At 42.0% G+C, this 21,585-nt stretch overlaps 1 protein-coding gene and 1 pseudogene across 6 annotated transcripts in view; both read right to left on the bottom strand.

Moving 5' to 3' along the window:
• The window catches only part of BICDL1 (BICD family like cargo adaptor 1), a 99,474-nt gene extending 83,540 nt beyond the window's left edge, over positions 1-15,934 (bottom strand). For 3 of the 6 annotated variants that reach the window (XM_059040543.2, XM_067015297.1, XM_067015296.1), the window contains exons 1-2: positions 15,371-15,833; positions 8,197-8,412 (exon numbers count right to left, since the gene is read on the bottom strand). In XM_059040543.2, the coding sequence (XP_058896526.1) occupies positions 8,197-8,412; positions 15,371-15,808 (654 nt within the window). In that variant the 5' untranslated portion in view covers positions 15,809-15,833. Of the gene's footprint in view, positions 1-8,196; positions 8,413-15,370 lie in introns of all 6 variants that reach the window. The other 3 variants (XR_010836936.1, XM_059040541.2, XM_059040540.2) reach the window with 3 other exon arrangements.
• A 4,108-nt stretch (positions 15,935-20,042) lies between these two features.
• LOC131742185 (small ribosomal subunit protein eS27-like) lies at positions 20,043-20,254 on the bottom strand (annotated as a pseudogene).
• Between the last annotated feature and the right edge of the window lie 1,331 nt (positions 20,255-21,585).

The following is a 21,585-nucleotide window of genomic DNA, read 5'->3' on the forward strand; positions in this document are numbered from 1 at the left end:
ATGTTGAAGTCCAAACCTCAATACCTCAGAATGTGACCTTACTTGTAGATAGAGTCTTTTCAGAGGTAATCATATTAAAAAGAGGTCATTACAAGGGCTTAATTTCCAAAATACACAAACTGCTCATACAATTCAACAACAAAAAAACCCAATCGAAAAATTGGCAGAAGACCTAAATAGACACTTCTCCAAAGAAGATATACAGATGGCCAATAGGCACATGAAAAGATGCTCAACATTGCTAATTATTACAGAAATGCACATCAAAACTACAATGAGGTACCACCTCACACCAGTCAGAATGGCTATTATTAAAAAGTCTACAGGGCTTCCCTGGTGGCGCAGTGGTTGAGAGTCCGCCTGCTGATGCAGGGGACACGGGTTCGTGCCCCGGTCTGGGAAGATCCCACATGCCGCGGAGCAGCTGGGCCCGTGAGCCATAGCCGCTGAGCCTGCGCGTCCGGAGCCTGTGCTCCACAACGGGAGAGGCCACAAGAGTGAGAGGCCCACGTACCACACACACAAAAAAGTCTACAAATAACGACAAAAAAAGTCTACAAATAACAAGAGAAAAGGGAAACCCTCCTACACTGCTGGTGGGAATGTAAGTTGGTGCAGCCACTGTGGAAAACAGTATGGAGATTCTTCAGAAAACCAAAAAGAAAGTTACCATATGATCCAACAATCCCACTCCCGGGCCTATATCCAGACAAAACTATAATTCAAAAAGATACATGCACCCCTATGTTCATAGCAGCACTGTTCACAATAGCCAAGACATGGTAACAACCTAAATGTTCATTGACAGATGAATGGATAAAGAAGATGTGGTACATATATACAAGGAAATACTACTTGGCCATAAAAAAGAACAAAATAAGGCCATTTGCAGCAACATGGATGCAACTACAGATTATCATACTAAGTTAAGTCAGAAAGACAAACCCCATACGATATCACTTACACATGGAATCTAAAATATGACACAAATGAACCTATCTATGAAACAGAAACAGAATCACAGACATAGAGAACAGATTGGTGGCTGCCAAGAGGGACAGGGTTGGGGAAGGGATGGAGTGGGAGGTTAGGGTTAGCAGATGTTAAGCTTTTATATATGGAATGGATAAATAACAAGGTCCTACAGTATAGCACAGGGAACTATATTCAATATCTTATGATAAACCATAATGGAAAAGAATATTAAAAAAGAATGTATATATACGTATAACTGAATCACTTTGCTGTACAGCAGATATTAACACAATATTGTAAATCAACTATACTTCAATTAAAAAAATAGATGTGGTGTATATACATGATGGAATACTACTCAGCCATAAAAAGAATGAAATAACGCCATTTGTAGCAACATGGATGAACCTAAAGATTATCATACTAAGTGAAGTCAGGAAGAGAAAGACCATATGATATAACTTATACGTGAAATCTAAAATATGAGACAAATGAACTTATTTACGAAACAGAAACAGACTCACAGACATGGAAACAAACTTATGGTTACCAAAGGGGAAGGGGGGGTGGGGGAGGGATAAATCAGGAGTTTAGGATTAGCAGATGCAGACTACTGTATATTAAATAGATAAACAACAAGGTCCTACTGCACAGCATAGCGAACTATACTTAATATCCTATAATAAACCATAAAGAAAGAGAATATGAAAAAGAATATGCATATATAACTGAATCACTTTGCTATACACCAGAAACTAACACAAAATTGTAAATCAACTATACAACTATTTAATTAAAAATTTTTAAAAACCAACAGGTCATTAGGCGGGGCCCTAATCCAGTATGACTGGTGCTCTTATAAGGAGAAGAAATCTGGAAACAGAGACAGATATACAAGGAGGGAGGAGACACAGGGTGAAGACGGCCATCTATTACAAGGCAAGGAGAGCAACCTGGAGCGGATACTTCCCTCCTAGCCCTCAAAAGGAAACAATATTTACAACACTTTGATTTTGAACCTCCAGCCCCCAGAACTGTGAGACAATAATTTCCTGTTGTTTAAGCCACACAGTCTGTGGTACTTTGCTACAACAGCCCTAGCAAAATAATAGTTTTATATAACCCTCTAAAATTTTTATTTTAAGTTACCTTGGCTCTTCAATCAAGACTAAATGTTAGGATTTTTTTTTCATTAAAAAATCCACACAGCATTAGAAATTCATGGGGATATAGACAGTGCTGAGACAATAAATCACATAGAAAACACAGCTGAACTCCTATGTCATATCATAGTAAAAAATAGATTCTAGACAGATTAAAGATCTAAATGTAAAAAACAAGTCTTAAATTTTTATAATTAATACAGGAAAATATCGTCATGACCTGGAGGACAGGCTTAAGCAAAACACAAAAGTCAAATCATAAAGGAAATGATTAATAAATTTGACTTCACTAAAAGAACACACTTCTGTTTGGTAAAAGAGTCCATAAACAAAATGAAAATATAATACCATCAAGAATGTGTAAAAAAACCTCTTACACACCAATAATAGGTGAAGGATATAAACAGAACTTTCTATAGTGCCTAAACTGTGTTACAAACTGTAGTAGCTTAAATTAGTGAATAACCACTTCAGGACTCTTAATACCGATCAGAACTCTGATATCTTAGCTGCTGCTGCTGGGGAGAAAATCATCTGCGGGCTCTGGAAGTTTCTGCTAAAAATGCTGTTATATTTATGATCAGAAGGATTCTCACAAAACCTCCATGTTAAGCATTTATATCTCCTTCTTCTTAGGCAACAAGCATGGCCCATATCTCACCTTTCCTCTTGAAAGTAAGGCCCACTGTGTTCTTTCTACTTTTGATATAGTTAGGACGATAAGTGTTTAACATGTCCTACACCCCCCACTGTCAACGCTATCATGGTATGACTTTCTAACTTAAAAAGTGAATTATACTCTCTCCAGATATGTCAACCTGAGTTTCACAAAAATGAGTTTCACAGAAATTTAGGAGCTAGAAGAGAATTTAGAGGGCATTTTGTCCAAATGAGCAAATGAACTGGGACAAGGGTATCCCCAGGATATATGCAGCAGTGTTGGTACTATAGAATAAACCTGACTCAACTCCTAGGAGGGTCAATTTTACACAAATATTTTTGAGTAGAGATTTGACTACTAAACAAAATATTTTTACATGCCGATATGTGCTGGGGACACTTCAGATTCTTCCACTCTCTCAAATTAGAGAATCAACATTGGACAAGATGCAGAAATCTCATCTACATGATGAGGACATGATAATTATGATGGCTACCATTTATTGAGCACTCACTGTATGCTAGACATTGTGGTTAGAGCTTTACATACATTAACTCATTTAGTCCTCATAACAGCATCAGATAATAGTAATAGTGTAATTGTTTCCATTATACAGAGGAGGAAACTACGATTTTAAAAAGTGGAAAAACTTTCCCATACTCACTTAGCTAGTAAATAGCAGAGACGGTATCTGGTCCCAGGGCTGCCTGGGCTCCAAAGTCTGTGACCTTAACTGCTGCCTCAGAAATTTGAAATTGAGGCACAGGAAACTGCATCAGTCTTGAACCGCAAGAGCCTTAATTAAGTCACATATCTTTCTGTCCCTCAAGTTTTCTCAGCTATAAAATTACAACACTACCCATCCCTTCCTTCATCATAATGAGGATCCAGAAGCTCATGGGATACATATGCTCATAGCATCCTAATTTAGAGCTGAAAAGAACGCTGATCACACAAACACTTGAACATGAATGTGTATGGCAGTCTTATTCATAAAAGCCAAAAAGGGGAAACAACCCAAATGTCCATCAATTAATGAATCAATAAACAAAATGTGTTATATCCATACAATGGAATATTCTTCAGCCATAAAAATGAAGTAGTGATATATGCTACAATGTGGATGAACCTTGAAAACATTATGCTAAGGGAAAGAAGTCAGTCACAAAAAGTCACATATGTATGATTCTATTTATATAAATGTCCAGAACACACAAATCCATAGAGACAAAAAGTAGCTTAGTGGTTACCAGGGGTCAGGGTGTCAGATAGGGTGTTAGACGGAATGAGGAGTGATTGCTAATGGGTACAAGCTTCCTTTTTTGGGGGGTGTGAAATGTTCTACTGTATAATTAGATAGCAGTGATGTACACTTTTAAAAAGTAAATGTTATGGTATATGAATTCTATCTCAATAAAGCAGTTATTTAAAAACAAAAAAACATGGCAGCAAAGGAAATACATTTAAAAATACTTTGGACAAATAAATCAACCATACTTCAATAAAAAATACTTTGGACAAAAGCATCACAGAAATATACTACATTTTACATATTATACATTTCATGCTTATAAAAACACATTATATACATTGTTAGAAAAGCATGGCTTACTACTTTTGCTGCTTGTTAACTTGTCCTAGGAGAATCTTAATTCACTTCAAAGTACCCAACTCCTCTAGTTCCTGAATACCCAGTTAATAAAATGATAATAAAATGCAATCTAAACTGCCTGCTGATGGAAACCCAAGGGGCTTGGCCTGCTTAAAAAGAGAAAGAGAAAAAAAGCCACAAAACTCACCAAGGCCCTACATTCAAGGCCAGAGAGGATAACAAGAATCTAGATCTAGTGGAAATGTTATCCTCCTATATTCCTTTGGGAACAGCTTATCAGTATTTTCTACAGAGAAATTTGGCAGAGGAACCTCAACTATAAAGATACTGCCTTAGTAGAATAACCATCAACACAGAAACATATTCTTAACTTCATATTCTGCTTAACATAAACACATTACCTCATTTTCATTTCAACAGTACTTGCATGAGGTACAAATTTTTACCTCAATTTTATTTATTTATGTTTAAAATTTATTTATTTAATTTATTTATTTTTGGCTGCATTGGGTCTTCACTGCTGTGCACAGGCTTTCTATAGTTGCGGTGAGCGGGGGCTACTCTTCATTGAGGTGTGCGGCCTTCTCATTGCGGTGGCTTCTCTTGTTGCAGAGCACAGGCTCTAGGTGCACGGGCTTCAGTACTTGTGGCTCGCAGGCTCTAGAGCACAAGCTCGACAGCTGTGGCACATGGGCTTAGTTGCTCCGTGGAATGTGGGATCTTCCCGGACCAGGGCTCGAACCTGTGTCCCCTGCATTGGCAGGTGGATTCTTAACCACTGCACCACCAGGGAAGTCTCCAACCTCCATTTCAAGGATAAAGAAAGGGGGTTTCCCTGCTGGTGCAATGATTAAGAATCTCCTGCCAATGCAGGGGAAAGGGGTTTGAGCCCTGGTCCGGGAAGATCCCACATGCTGCAGAGCAGCTAAGCCGTGTTCCACAGCTACCGAGCTTGCGCTCTAGAGCCTGCAAGCCACAACTACTGAAGCCCACAGGCTCTAGGGCCCACATGCTGCATCAATTGAGCCCGCGTGCTGCAACTACTGAAGCCCGCGCACCTAGAGCCCATACTCCACAAGAGAAGCCACCGCAATGAGAAGCCCGTGCACTGCAACGAAGAGTAGCCCCCGCTCAGTGCAACTAGAGGAAGCCTGTGTGCAGCAATGAAGACGCAACGCAGCCAAAAATAAATTTAAAAAAATAAGGATAAGGAAAGGGGGACTTCCCTGGTGGTCCAGTGGCTAAGACTCCACGCTCCCAATGCAGGGGGCCTGGGTTTGATCCCTGGTCAGGGAACTAGATCCCACATGCCGCAACTAAGAATTTGCATGCCACAACTAAGAATTCGCATGCCACAACTAAAGATCCCGCGTGCCGCAACTAAAGATCCCACATGCTGCAACTAAGACCTGGTGCATCCAAATAAATTTTTTTTAATAAAAAATAAAGATAAGGAAAGGGAAGCACAAACAAGGTCACCCAGTTAATGAGAAGCAGAGTCAAGATTCAACATTCATCCAAATTCCAAACTCAGTGCTCTCACTATGCCATATTAATATTTGCTTTCTCCGGCCACCTATCTTTCACCAGATCAGAAAGCAGAGTTGAGTTGGCTTCTGCTCACATTATTTTGTAACATGAACTTAGCTCCCAAGAAATAATTTCCTCTTAAATTGTTCTGGTTTGTTGTATTCCTTTCATAAGTCTCCATAAGAAACACTAGTTCAGAATAATTATTAATTTTTTTGAACAAATAACTCAATCTGGTCAGGCCTATTTGGTTAATCTTTCATGAATAATGAATAAAGCCTCAAAAACATATAAAATCTTAGAGTTCCCTGGTGGCTCAGTGGTTAAGAATCCGCCTCCTAATGCAGGGGACATGCGTTCGAGCCCTGGTCTGGGAAGATCCCACATGCCGCGGAGCAACTAAGCCCGGGCACCACAACTACTGAGGCTGCACTCTAGAGCCTGCAAGCCACACTACTGAAGCCCGTGCTCCACAAGAGAAGCCACTGCAACGAGAAGCCCGTGCACCACAATGAAGAGTAGCCCCCACTCGCCGAGTAGCCCCCGCTTGCTGCAACTAGAGAAAAGCCCGTGCGAGGCAATGAAGACCCAATGCAGCCAAAAATAAATAAATTTATTTTAAAAACCAAAAAAAACCCTATAAAATCTTACAAGGATAGAGATTCCCTTCCCGGTTGTTAAAAAAGGTTTTAGAACTGAGTCAGAAAGGCTACTGAGCTGGCCCTATAATGACTTCTTGAAGAACTGTCCAGCTCTTCCTTTCTAGTCAGTCAAATGGTGATTTGATTCCCTAGATGAGAAACCTGCAGGCAAGATCTTTAACTCCACCTACCACCTGAATTCTCACCTTCACATTCTGATAGCTCCCACAACTAGCTATTTTCCAAGTTATTAGGCATCTCTCTCCTTCTGTCTCTCCCCTGCCCCACCCCCGCAATCTCCCTCGAGATACCATGTTCCGCTCACTCCTTCCGTACCTCTCCTTCTTCCTCTCCATTTCTCTAGTGGCAGCATTTACTTTATAATTCCCTGTGAGGCATGAAGGTTTTGATCAGTCTCAGGGTCCCCACGGGAAGCAACTATGACACAAACTAGTTTTTTTTTTTTTTTTGCTGTATGCAGGCCTCTCACTGTTGTGGCCTCTCCCATTGCGGAGCACAGGCTCTGGACACGCAGGCTCAGAGGCCATGGCTCACGGGCCCAGCCGCTCTGCGGCATGTGGGATCTTCCCAGACTGAGGCACGAACCCGTGTCCCCTGCATTGGCAGGCAGACTCTCAACCACTGCGCCACCAGGGAAGCCCACAAACTAGTGAAGTAACTTCAAATGCTGCCCTAGCTAAGCCTTTCCCAGAGACCTAAGCACCAAACACTAACCATGCAGACAAGGGCAGTGCTCTCCTGCAAACGTTTATGCTTAGGGATTTTATCAGAGTAGTTCTTTTTCCTTTGGTAACTGAACTCGTTTTATTTTCAACTCGTAAGAAGGTCTGAGGTACAATAGTAAATCCAGCTCTTAATTTTCAAAAGTAGGTGGCTTTAGAGACCGGGGCATAAACAACATTCCTGCATTTGTTAAAAAGTATGTTCTGTATTTAAATTAGATTTCCACCTACTCAGTCCTCAAACTCCTTCTTTGCAATGATTCTACAATCTTGACTTCGGTTAATTAATACTTCCATGACACCACCCTATAAAGGTACAAATAAAGAACTTTTTCTTAATGTGGATATAAAGAGAACAAATTTTATATACAGATACACATACCTCCCTTCATATTTAAAGAATAAGAAGGAATGTACATTCGCAAATGTAGTACCAATGAAAATAATTTGCTCTAGAAATTTTCCCTAAGCTTTTCAGTTTAAAGATAGCACCATTTAACATTTGAACTAAATGCATTAACATAATTTTACCAGTGAGACTTTCTCTAGGTAAAAGAATCATAGACTTGTAGAGATATAAGGAACATCGAATCATTAAACAAACTCTTACATTTTAAAAATGAGAAAACTCCCAAGTTAAGTGATTGCCAAAGTCCCACAGCTGACTAATGACAGGCAAGGGTTTTTGCTCCTGACACCTCATTCACCACAACTGAAATTTTTATAGGTGAAAAATACTTCATTTGTTGATATCAATACCAAAGGCAACAAAAATCAGAACTACTCTTACCTTATATAAAGTTGATATTACACAGAAACTCTGTTTCAACTTTTAGTATTTAATACCATAAATTCTTAACTTGTGACTCACCCTGCTGAGTTGATCCAATAACCTTTGGTTCTGTTCTGATAATTCCTGGACAGCCCGTGTTTTTTCTCGATCTGCTTCCCGTAGATGAACCTGCTGCCTCTCCAACTCATCCTGAAGCTGTTTCACATCACTCTCCAGCTCGGACACACGCCCTTCCCACTCCCCTTCTCGGTTCTCAAATCGTCTTCTTAGTTCGTGTTTCTCTTGCTCTAAGTGCTGGGTGAAAAATGAAGAAGATTTTAAAACCGTTAAAAATTCCAGGGACTTCCCTGGTCCAGTGGCTAAGACTCCGCGTTCCCAATGCAGGGGGCCCAGGTTCAATCCCTGGTCAGGCAACAAGACCCCACATGCCACAACTAAGATCCCACAAGCGGCAACGAAGACCCGGTGCAGCCAAATAAATAAATAAATATTTTTTAAAAATCCAGAGCCTTTCATTTTTTTTTCTCTTCTCACACTCTTCTTCTCTTTTTCCTAGTCAGTCAGCACAACAAAACACTGCCACGTAGAAGTTGCCCATTTCACAGCTGCAAAAATATTCCCTTCTTCCAGAGTAGGAAAGGCTGATTTCACAAACAGAATGCCATTCCTACTGAAAATACTTAATGTTTACTCTTATCCTTAGGAATGGGGGTTCTAGACTTAGGAACTCACTTGAAATTTAGTAAATCATCTGTTAATTGGTGAAATATACATTTAAACAACTTAAAATGAGTCCTTAAGAAAATTTCTTTTGTTGTCATCTATTATGCCTGGCATAATAGCAGGCACTTAGAATCACAGAATTTTCAGAGCTAGAAATAACTCCAGAGATGCTTCAGATTAACCACCTTTTCTTACAAATGAAGCAGCAGAAGATAAGAGATTCAATAACAAGCTCAAGGGAGAGCTGGGATTTGTGTCTTAGTCACTTGACTTTGTTTAATGCTCTAAATCACAACTCAGTATTTCTTGCTATATATAGCACTGTATTTCAAAATCATTAAGGCAAGTTCAGATTCAGGCCCACTTTTATTAAATCATGACTTATTAGCCTTGCATATTTATTTCTGATCTTTTCATTTATTCTTGAGTGCCTGTTATAGGCTAGTCACTGACATAATGGTCCTTACCTTTATGGAGTTTCCATTCTAGTGGGAGAGGGTGATAAAAGTATTAAATTGTACAGCGTGACAAATGGTATGCAGGAAAAGTACAGATGGTTTGAAGTAGCAGCTCGACAGAAAAGAACTCTTTTGGATTGAAGGAAATAAGAACATCTTTTTATTTCTGTGAGATAAATACAAATTTGTCTTTTCAGAGGAAAGTATGTTCTCCTACTTAAAAAGCATAGTATGTACAAAAAAGCCAAACTATACCTCAGGGAATATATGAAATGTAAAACAATGGTTCTCAACTTTTGCTGTCAGAAAATCTCTGGTATAATTGTTCAAAATATATCCACCTAAATACTAATTCCAAAGATGTGATTCAGTTAAGAATGGGATGAGGCCTAGGCAGGTTATCTATCTGTCTATCTATCTAGGTTCTATTGGAAATTCTGATGCACTGAAGGTTGATATCAAGCACTGAGATTGTCTCAACAAGCTAAGATGAGCATTTGAATCCTCACCTTCAGAGTACTCAAACATCTTTTCACCTTGGGAACGAACCTACACTCTTATTCTACCCAAGTTCTCATCTTTCGAATGCTTTTTGGAATGCCTCTTTTGGAAAGCTTTAAGGGCCAGTGCACAGTTATACAAGAAAATCAGTCCCATTACTTCACATCTGAGATGTGTCTAAAAAGAGATTATCTCATTTCATCCTGCCATTTTATTCCCCTGATTTGCTCTGAGTGACTTGTAAATGTTTCTGAAAGTCTAATTTACCCCCAAAAGATGCAAACTTACCATGACAGAGCAGTCAGAAAAATTAAAATTCTGAGAACATCAGCAAAGGCAGTTTTCACTGAAATAAGTGTATAGCCTCCAAAGTTGACCACTTCAAGGGAATAATTAATTTTGATATAGCCACTCTGGTATATTTGTTGAAAAAGTCAAATGATAGTTATACTTTATACAGCCTCAGTTTGGAGCACAGGGGAAAAGGAATGACGAGAGGGACTTGTACTCCTCAGCATGAAAATTTTCTGCTCTATGCTTCCCTCACTTTGCTAAACTTCCAAAAATGAGAATGTTTTAGTCACTATACAAACTTCAGAAAGATGAAATGCAGAAGTAAATGGTAATTACCAGCCTAAAATTGTGATACTTTGTTTTATTGAGTTTTTCCAAAATGGAAAAGATTGAGCAGAAGGAACAGCAAGAACTCAGTAATCACAGTGTTACTGAGAGGCCAGATAAATTAGGTTTGTGTTCTAAAAGAACTGAGAGACTTAAAAATATTCAGCAAACAGCTGTTAGTGAACAGCCCAACCAAGCAACTAAAACAATCTAATCCACTTGCGGGGGGGTGGGGCAGGGTTGAGGACAGGTGGTGCTGATCTATCTCTTCTGTCCTTACATTTCTTTGCACACGTGACAAACTTCCTAATTCAAGTTTCCCAATACTTTAATTAAAAAAATCAAGACTTTCCTATTAATGAACATAAAGAATTTAGCCTTTTGTCTACTCTGAGAAAAGAAAGGTTTCTCCTAGGATTATACTTTCAATTAAGTGCTAAATTAACCAGTAAACTCTAGGCAGAGTATCAGCAAGTGTGGAGGTCAGGCTCTGCCCATGCTATTCCCTGCTTCTTGGGGTTATATGGTATTTTAAAAGGTTAATATCTACAGCTGAAACTAATATAATGATGTATGTCAATTATATCTCAATAAAAAAAGAAAAAAAACTATCAAGGTCATCAAAAATAAGGAAAGTCTAAGGAAGTGTTACAGGAAAGAGGAGACTAAGAAGATACACAACTAAATGTAAGGTGGTATCCTGGAACAGAAAAAGACATTTGGCAAAGGCTAAAGAAATCTGAATAAACTAAGGATATTAGCTAACAATAATGCATGAGTATTGGTTCACTAATTATGGCAAGTATACCATGCTAATGTAAGATGTTAATAATAGAGGAACTGGGAGCAGGCATATGGAAACTCTGTACCATCTTTCCAATATTTCTGTAAATCTAAAACCATTCTAAAAAACAGTTTATTTAAAACTCTGAAAAAACAAAAGTTAATATCATTAGCCCACCTAAAATTGGTTGTTACAGAAATGGATTTCTGCAAAGAACCAAAAAGGCAGTACTATTCTCCTAAGTCCAGGATATGGTTTTTAAAAAATACAAAGAAAAATACTATTTTTTAAGTGGACCAAGCGCTGAATGCAAATAAGGACCCCTGCGTTTGCTTACCTAAATGTACTACCCAATTATGAATCATTTTTACCTTACTTGTTTTGCCTCTTGAAAAAAAAAAAAAAAACAGTGCTAGAATCATTAGAATTGGCCTAGGTAAGGGGGAAGAAAATGTAATCGAGGAAAGAGATTACCTCTGCAGTAAGAGATAACTCATGCTCAGCTAAAATGGGAATAAAAGGGAATCCTGGACTTTAAAAACATATTTTTAAAAAACTAAACAACGGGGCTTCCCTGGTGGCACAGTGGTTGAGAGTCCGCCTGCCGCTGCAGGGGACACGGGTTCGTGCCCCCATCCGGGAGGATCCCGCATGCCGCGGAGCGGCTGGGCCCGTGAGCCATGGCCGCTGAGCCTGCGCGTCCGGAGCCTGTGCTCCGCAATGGGAGAGGCCACAACGGTGAGAGGCCCGCGTACCGCAAAATAAATAAATAAATAAATAAATAAATAAATAAATAATTTTAAAAAACTAAACAACGATTTAATCTCTGAAGAAAAAAGTGGTATAAACCCAAGTTACTGTCTTAGTTCATATTCCGGGGAAAAAAAAGAAACTACTAAGGACCTGGCTGGATATGTTTTAAAAGCAAAAGGGCTAACCGTAGATGCAGAAGAAATAAAATAGCTAAAGGCATTTAAAAAAAAAATTAAGCATATGAGGGACTTCCCTGGTGGCGCGGTGGTTAAGAATCCACCTGCCAATGCAGGCAACATGGGTTCAATCCCTGGTCCGGGAAGATCCCACATGCCGCGGAGCAACGAAGCCTGTGCGCCACAACTACTAAGCCTGTGCTCTAGAGCCCGCAAGCCACAACTAGCCCGTGCTCTGCAACAAGAGAAGCCACTGCAATGAGAAGCCTGCGCACCACAACGAAGAGTAGTCCCCGCTCACTGCAACTAGAGAAAGCGTGAGCGTAGCAACAAAATAAACGATGCAGCCAAAAATAAACAAATAAATAAATTTATATTTAAAAATTAAGCAAGTGAAAATCTGATTCAGAGAATGAATAAAATACAGGATAGTCAATTTAAGGGTGGGAAAAAAAATTACCAAAACCTTACAATCTCTCAAATTAAATTGAATCTTCATTTTAACCCTAAGAGACGCCTAACTAAAAACCTTCTATGTTAACCTTTAAAGACTTTAAAGAGTGTGCCTTTAATGAGAGAGCAGTGTAAGATCTAGTACTTTACGTTTTAAATGACAAAACACAATATTGGGTTGGGTGCACAGAACTGGAGAGGTATTCAATAATAGCTAATGAATAAGTAGAAAAGATCTTGAAAATGACTTGGTTCTGAAATTAGAAAGGTGCCAGTTTTGAAGTAGTAAGTAAGCAGATGGGACTAAAACAAAACCAGTCTCATTATTTAATAGTCAAACCAACATTCTCTCAGAGTCCACTCGTGTTTATCTTTCAAACTAACCCATGAGAAAACGTGTTTGACTCCACTGCCTGATAGTTTGTAGAAAATTACAAATGTTTTTTAAAGTAATGGCTGGTTCTCTACTCCTAAATGTTGAATTTAATTGAAAATCTAGCAGAGTGGCTGTATTAAACTTTAGAAAGAATTTGTCCAAGCAGACATTCTAAAATCTAAGCTGCTTAAAAAATATACTTACAGATGTAATTTGCAAGGGAAAATTCACTTGCAGGTATCAAATGAAATAGTCCCCTGTTAATGAGATTTGTCACTCTCATATTGATACTAAAAGAATTAACAAGAAACTAACGACAATACCTTGATAATTTTAAGTGTACTTTTTAAAAAAAAACTAAAAATTTTTAATGATAATTTTCAGATATACCTAGAAGAAATTGTATAACTGAACGCCCTCATCACTCATTAATATTGATTAGTGATCAATATTTCACTTTTAAAAATGTTATTTTTCAAATTGTGGTAAGGCATACATAACATAAAATTTACCATATTAACCATTTTTAAGTGTACTGTTGGTTTAGTAGTGCTAAGTACATTCATACTGTTGTGCAACCAACTTCCAGAAATTAAAAATAAACGTTTAACACTAGAGTTCATATGCTGACCTGAGAGGAGTGAAGATTTTTAAAAATAATTTAATAAGAGTTTTAAACTATTTTATTACTGTCTATCAAGTCAACAGCAAAAAGTCAAATGTAATTTATTCTTTTACAATAGAACCTTTCTTGTTACAGAATTTGAATATCTTTTTCCTTTGTTGAAGGCATGTATAAAGGTTCCAAATGGAAAGCAGGATGTGTATAACTGCACACTCAGGATCATTCTGAAATCTATCACTAATCAAACTGACTGATAATGATGTTCCTTTCAAGTTAGCTGTCTCTTTAATCAAGTCCCTCACTGAAGGAATTTCAAATCACAAGCATAAATCTCTGCAGTAGTACTTGTATATAGAGCCTGTAATCAAATCTCTTAAAAAAAAAAGACACCCTTTTACTCCTAGACCTCTACTTCAAGTGAAAATTAAACAATTCAATTCACTGGGTTGCTTTTTGGCAGTCTACCTATAGGTTTCACAAACCACTTTTCAGAGAGGTATCTCAGGAGTTCATCGACCGGCAGACCTAGTTAAGAGGCCAACTGAACTACAGGGTTACAGTGGTTTCCTTTTTTTCCTCCCTGATTTACTTTTGATATGTCGTTGGAATACAGACACACTTCTTATTATAGAAAAGTTTCTGAATCTACATTCTGACTGTCTGACCAGCAGCAGTGATATGGAACCAGACTATGGTCAATTTTAGACCTCATTCAGGGTTGCACTATTCTCTTCTAACTAAGAATAAAAAGAACTGGCTGCAACCAAACTGGGTAACAACAGTAAATGCACAGGCAGAAAAGGATAAGCTCATCCCCACTGCCATAGATGCACCTCCCCTACCGCCACTTAAAAAAAAAAAAAATCTAATTTTTATAAATGGTGGCAACCTGTACCACTTTCAAGGCCCTTTTCTAGTTAAGGTCAAGAAAACAAACAGGCATAGCTGCAAAAGACTTTGGTCCAGAGAAGTGGCAGAAATCTTACAGATACTTTAAGGGGTATTAATAACAATGGTTAAAGTTGTATGGTTCTCACAGGTTGCATTTGGCCATCCAATTGGATGTGTGAGACCCAGAACAGAAACAGAAAAGTACTGTTTAAATACATGTAAATACTGAGGTCCAAATCAAATCCACAACCAGTGGTTACATGCGGAGCCCAGGCTCACCTGACTTCTGCAATGGAATCATACTTCCTAATCCTTAACTATTTGAAGGCTATATGAAGCTCCTTTAGGGGCACTTGTTTCCCACAACTCTGAGCTGCCGGGAAGTTAAGACAAGGGCATCTGGAGGCCTTAACTCCAAAGCTGAAAAGCTTTAGGCTAACACCCTGATTAGCGATTAATTACTTCTCTGAAAACATGGAGCATATTTTAAATGCTTCGCGACTTTCAAATTTCTCTGTGTGCGGACATCACCTCAGTGCTGTATAAATTAGTCATACTGTAAACTCTATTTTAGATGCTGTGTACAGCATCTTTATACGTTGTGTACGTATACACAACGGCCCACAGTGTTTGGAGCCGTGCACAGACCCGTTTGCTGTGAGTAGGGTGGGAAAGCCAGGTGGGTTCAATGAATGCCCTCGTCTGATAATCCAAAACCCTCCATGCTACCCCGCTTCCAGGTGGTTTTCTGTGAGGGAGGATGAGCAAGAAAGAGGTGGGATGGGGTGGGGTGGGTGAGTGGCTCCCGAAGCTACTGAGGGCCGGCAGGCGGGTGCCTGGGCTCCCCCCCCGCCCCCCGCTTCCCACCCATCCCAGGAGGGACGTCCTCACCTCCAGCTTATCTGTCAGCTCCTTGTGCATCTGCTCGTACTGCCGGCTCATGTCCTGGTTCCTCTCGAGCAGTGCCTTGCCCAGTCGGGCCGCCAAGACCAGATCCTTCTCCTTCTGCCGGATCACCGACAGCAGCTCGGGATCCTGGGCGGGCGGCGGCTGCACTTCGGGCCCCTCGGCTGGAGGCCCGGGCTCTGCCTGAGGATGCTCTCCGGGGTCGGACGGCCGTTCCCCGGCCGCCAGCAGCGCCAGCTCCTCCTCTAACGCCAGTTCCAGCTCCCCGGGGCCCCCGGGGAAAGAGACAAGGGCGGCGGCGGCAGCTGCGGCTGGATTCCCGACTGCGTCCGGGGCCGCGGCGGGCAGCTCCATGCAGCAGGCGCTGTCCGGCTCGGCGGGTGCTGAAGCGCGGCCAGCCAAGCCCAGGTAGAAGGCGGACATGGCCCGCGCGCGCGGAGCCCGCAGCGGTGCGGCCCGGCCGGCGCGCGCCAGGCTGCAAGTGGGAGGGGCCCCGTCGCACCGCCCCGCGCCTCTCCTCACGCCGCGGCACGCGCCCCCCGGGTCTCCGAGAGCCCTGGGCGCGGCGCGCGCCGCGCCGCCCCTCCCCCGCGCCGGCGGCACGCGCCCCCTTCCCCCGCCCCCGGGCTCAGCTGCTTCGCGAGCGCTGGGGAAGAGGACGGGGTGGCAAAGGGAAGGCTGAGAAAGCGAAGACTGAGGGAAGGAGAAGCGGGAGGGGCGGTTGCGAGGAGGAACGCCGCCGCCGGCTTTTCAACCACCCTGTTGCTGCCGCTCACGCTGCCGCCGCCGGCCGGGCAGCGCCTCACGGGGCGGGCGGCGCTCCGCTGTCGCTGCGACGCTCGCTGCTGCTGCTGCCGGTGGCCGCTTTCTGCAGCCTCGCTCCATGTCCCTCGGCTCGGCGGCAGCCCCAGCAGCAGCGGCGGCGACAGCGGCTGCTGCAGGGGCCGAGGCGGCGGCTCCACATCGCGCGCCGCGCAGACCGACGAGCTCCTTCCTGACTGCCTCAGCTCCTCCAGTTCACCCGGCCGGCCGGCCGCACCCCGCCCGGGGCTTCCGGCCGCGCCCCCTTTCCCCGCCCCTTGCCGGCGCCTGACGCGCACAAGCACCTGTTCGCCGCGCCAGCGCGCGATTCGCCGGTTCGTGGGTCTCCTCAGCGGCGCCCAGGTGGCGCCGACTGCCTTAACCCCTGCGCTGCCTCACGCCCGGGGGCAGCTGCGCGCGCCGCCCGTGTAGACAGCTGGCGCATCTCTAACTGTCCGGGCGGCTCCCCGACGCGGCCACGCCCCCGGCCTCACGTCCACCGGGTGTGGCTCCGCCCCCAGCACGCTCACCTCGGGGTGTGGCCTTGCGCGCACCTCCGAGCAAGGCCTCGCCCCTAGCCTTGTTCTCACCTCAGGGGACGGCCCCACCCCCGGCCTTACTCCCGCTTCTGGGCTGGGGCGTTTCTCTGGGTTCAATGGGTCTCAGTCTTAGGTGATCACCAAGGGCACTGAGGACATTTCTCCAAGACGGGTGGCCAAGCCCGACAGAGACTCGCAGCCACGGCTTGTGGGTCTGAGCCCCCGTGAGAGAGCTAAGCAGTCAAGAGAGGGAGCCCTAGAGAGCAGTAGGAGGGATGACTTCAGAAACCCAGCATCTCAATGATGATGACTCAGGGATATAAGGGACCAGATGCCTCAGAGATCAGCAGCCCCGAAAGAAAGGGGTTATGTTGAGAAATAACGGAAAAAACTGCTGACAGATGGGAATACGAAGCAAAGACGCTCCATGATAACTTCCGTTTATTAGGCGCTTAGTATGTGCCATGTCTTGTGTTAAGTGCTTTATACGCATTATCTTAGATAATCCTCCCAAGAATCTTAAAAGTCAGTACTATCACTCTTCTCATTTTACAGAGAAGGAAATTGAGGCCTTGAGAGATACAGGATCAGAGAGATACAGGATACAGATATAGAGATAGAGAGATACAAGGATAAAGAGATACAGGATCAGATCCAGACAGGCTGACTCCAGGGTTCACATATATATCGTTATTCTTTACTTTCCTCACATATAAGTGTTGAGGAAGATAAATAGTAATTTGTGATCAAGATGGCCTGTGTCGATATCCAAGGTGCTATCAGGAAAGCTTCCTGCAATGATCAAACCAAGGACTGAAGAACCTACTGGGTGATTCCAGTCAGTTCTTACTTTGACCTCATTGGTAATGCTCTGTCTTCTATTTTCAGAAATAATCCCATCTGAAGCTACAATTGGTCACTATTCCCTTTCCTCTTGGACAACAACCCATTTTTGAGTTAGATCATATTTTGATTCTTTTCATCACAGTAAGATGGAATATTTCAGGACACGGAGAGGCTGAAATGAGTCAAATGGTTTCTCATGGCTTTTTGTCCTTATTAAATTCAGAGCCTAAACAATACTCAGGTATATACCTCACCTTCTACCCTCAGACTGAAGGTCAGAATCCTAAAGGTCCTGAGCCTCAGGGCTGACTTTGTTCTCTTGTTGACTGAAAAGGAGACAGACCATAGAGGGGTTCCTACATCAATCTTAGAGCTAATTTTTTGTTTGTTTGTTTTGCGGTGCACGGGCCACTCACTGTTGTGGCCTCTCCCATTGCGGAGCACAGGTTCCGGACGCGCAGGCTCAGTGGCCATGGCTCACGGGCCCAGCCGCTCCGCGGCACGTGGGATCTTCCCGGACCGGGGCACGAACCCGTGTCCCCTGCATCGGCAGGCGGACTCTCAACCACTGTGCCACCAGGGAAGCCCAGAGCTAAATTTTGAAAGTTGACCATGGTACCATTCCAACAACGCACTGTTCTCACACTTTTTATTACGCCCTCTTGAGCAGAAATTGTGGGCCCATGGTGAGACCCAACTGAAGAATCCCTTTTGTCTTTTTTGATCAGGAAAGGAGAAGTTACTCCTATAAATAGATCAGGGACACACATATCAAGAGCAAACAGAACTCCTAATCAAAAGGCATTTGTTTCAGCTATTTATTTTTCCTGATGCAGACTTGCAGCCTGTCTTTCCCCAAAGGTCTTTTTCTTGCCTTCCTTAAACTCAATGGTCCTACTGTATTAGACTTGCCTGTTACTGTGAGAATGAACTATTACAATGCTAACTCTAATTTCTGAGGATCCTTCTTCACAATGTTCCCCTGGCTAACGTGGCTAGGAAGTGATCATTTTCTACTACAGGTTTGGCCCTAAGTACTATCTTCTTGTGAATAGTCAAAGGAGACCAGCCCAAGTTTGGAGAACTATTTAGAATAGTGGTTCTTATACTTTTTGGTCTCAGAACCTCTTTACACTCTTAAAAATCATCAAAGATCTCAAAAAACTTTAGTTTATATAGGTTTAGATATTGATATTTACTGTATTAAAAATTAAAACAGAAAATTTTTTAATTTTTATTTTAAATACTTAAAATAAACCTATTAAATCTTAACATAATGTATTTAATGAAAAATATATATTCCCCTCCAATAAAAAATGAGCAAGAGGAAAGGCATTGTTTTTCATTTTTGTAAATCTCTTTAATGTTTGGCTTAACAGTAGAAAATGGAGTTTTGGGGCTTCCCTGGTGGCGCAGTGGTTGAGAGGCCGCCTGCCAATGCAGGGGACGCGGGTTCGTGCCCCGGTCTGGGAGGATCCCACATGCCGTGGAGCGGCTGGGCCCGTGAGCCATGGCCGCTGAGCCTGCGCGTCCAGAGCCTGTGCCCCACAACGGGAGAGGCCACAACAGTGAGAGGCCCGTGTACCGCAAAAAAAAAAAAAAAAAAAAGAAAAATGGAGTTTTATATCTGCCTCTCCATTCTCTCCATTCAATGTGGTGATGTTTTGTTTTGGTTGAACTATATGGAGAGAATCTGGTCTCACAAGGATGCAATTGGGAAAAGGAGGAATATTTTAATAGCCTTTTCTGATTATTGAAGGTATTTTTCTTTGATAATACACTGAAACTCGACAAGTGATAGCTTCTTAAAGGTTAGTTGCAAGGTGGAATCTAAAACCACATCAAGGAAATCCACGGATCTACCTTTCACTTTGAATGGATCTTTTACCCATGTGATTGATTCTTTAAAAGTATGTATCAGTCATTGGGAAAATATTGGTTCACTGAGTTATGCAGATCTTCCAAATATTGTCACATGTCATTATAATATATATATTTTTAAATACCATTCATTAATATAACCACTGACCTTATCAGAAAGGTCTTTATGTATTGGCAAGATATCAAGCTCACTGAGATATGTATGAGTTTTCCAAAATTCTTATATTTCTACTGGAAAGCTCCAATTTTATCATTGGTAACCATAGTGTCTATTGTTTTCCTTGAAGTGACAGACTTGGTACATTCTTTTTTTTTTAATCCAAAATGTGTTTATTGGGGCTTCCCTGGTGGCGCAGTGGTTGAGAGTCCGCTTGCCGATGTAGGGGACACGGGTTCGTGCCCCGGTCTGGGAAGATCCCACATGCCGCGGAGCGGCTGGGCCCATGAGCCATGGCCGCTGAGCCTGCGCGTCCGGAGCCCGTGCTCCGCAACAGGAGAGGCCACAACAGTGAGAGGTCCGCGTACTGGAAAAAAAAAAAAAAAATGTGTTTATTGGGATGGTTTCCCATTCATCTTGATTCAGGATGCTTTTAGTGCTGCTTCCGTCTAAAGGAGCATCTTTCTGTAAGCCTTACTATCTCTCCTGTAGGCTGGCAGGGAACAGTAAAGCAGCCAACACAAAAAAACTACCATTTGTGCATGGCTAAAGATGGTTGTGATTTTATAGCATCCTGGGTATTTCACATCCATGAAATAGGAATTGGGGCTTTGCACCAGGTGCTTCTTCTTGTGTTTCCTCTTCTCCTCTGGAGAGGGATGAAGGAGATCCTTTGCGAGAGACACGTTCTCGTGGGGAGGTTGTCATTGCCAGAAAGGGTGGTACATTCATTTTTGAGTAAATATCTGCCAAATACCCAAATCTGAATACCAAAGTCTGTCTGTCATTCATTCAAGTAAAAACGGTGTTCCATGAAAAACATGACTAGTTCAACTCCTAACTCAAATGATGGTACAAGGGCTTTATCTCAAGAAAACAACATACTTAGGTATGCAGCAGAAGTGCTTTATCGGTACTTTCCATTTCATCACATGGAATATTAAAAAGATGTGTACTCAAGCATTGGGATTTAATAAAAGTACTGCTTCATCAGGCACATTTTAAAATGAAACTAGCTTTTTTCTTCTTCTTATGAGCACATAGTAGTGAAGAATAACTTGCTTTGGTACCACTGCCATGAATCATGCTAAGGTATCAGTAGAGTTACTTACCCTCTATTCCTTTTGCACCACCAATGCCAATGTCAACACAGTGAAAAACAAAATTATTATTAGACAATTAGTATTATGTCTACTAACATGAAATTATGAAATAAAATATGAGATTATGAAAGTTTTACTCTTATTAATAAAATTAGAATTACTATCATTGCAATTATTATGAAAATAGTGTTTCCTTCCTTGACTCCCTGGAAGGCTCTTTGGGACCTCAGGGGTTGATGAACCACACTTCGAAAATTGCTGATTTAAAGCCATTCGAGACAGGTCAACCCTAAGCTAAGAAGAATGAAGAAGTACCTCTCCACATGGAAATTAGTGGCAGGATTCAAAACTCATCAAAGCAGGGCTCCCCTGGTGGCGCAGTGGTTAAGAGTCCGCCTGCCAGTGCAGGGAACACGGGTTCAATCCCTGGGCTGGGAAGATCCCACATGCCACGGAGCAACTGAGCCCGTGGGCCACAACTACTAGAGCCCACGCAACTGGAGCCCATGCTCCACAACAAGAGAAGTCACCGCAATGAGAAGCCTGCGTACCACAACGAAGAGTGGCCCCCGCTCTCTGCAACTAGAGAAAGACCGCAAGCAGCAACAAAGACCCAATGCGGCCAAAGATTAATAAATAATTTTTTAAAAAACTACCCTCGGACTTCTAAGAAGCTTATTATTTAGTTTATTCTGCTTCATACTATAATAATAGTGGCTAGAATATATTTAGCATTTAATTCCTTAAATCCTTTATGACATCTCATTTAATCCCCACAATGACCCTATAATGCTGGTATATAACACTAGTATATACTAGGACGTGATACCATGATGCTGTCTAACTCTAAAGTGTTTGCTCTTAGTTACTAAG

This window comes from Kogia breviceps, chromosome 15 (assembly GCF_026419965.1).
Source record: "Kogia breviceps isolate mKogBre1 chromosome 15, mKogBre1 haplotype 1, whole genome shotgun sequence".
Taxonomy (NCBI): Eukaryota; Metazoa; Chordata; class Mammalia; order Artiodactyla; family Physeteridae; genus Kogia; species Kogia breviceps.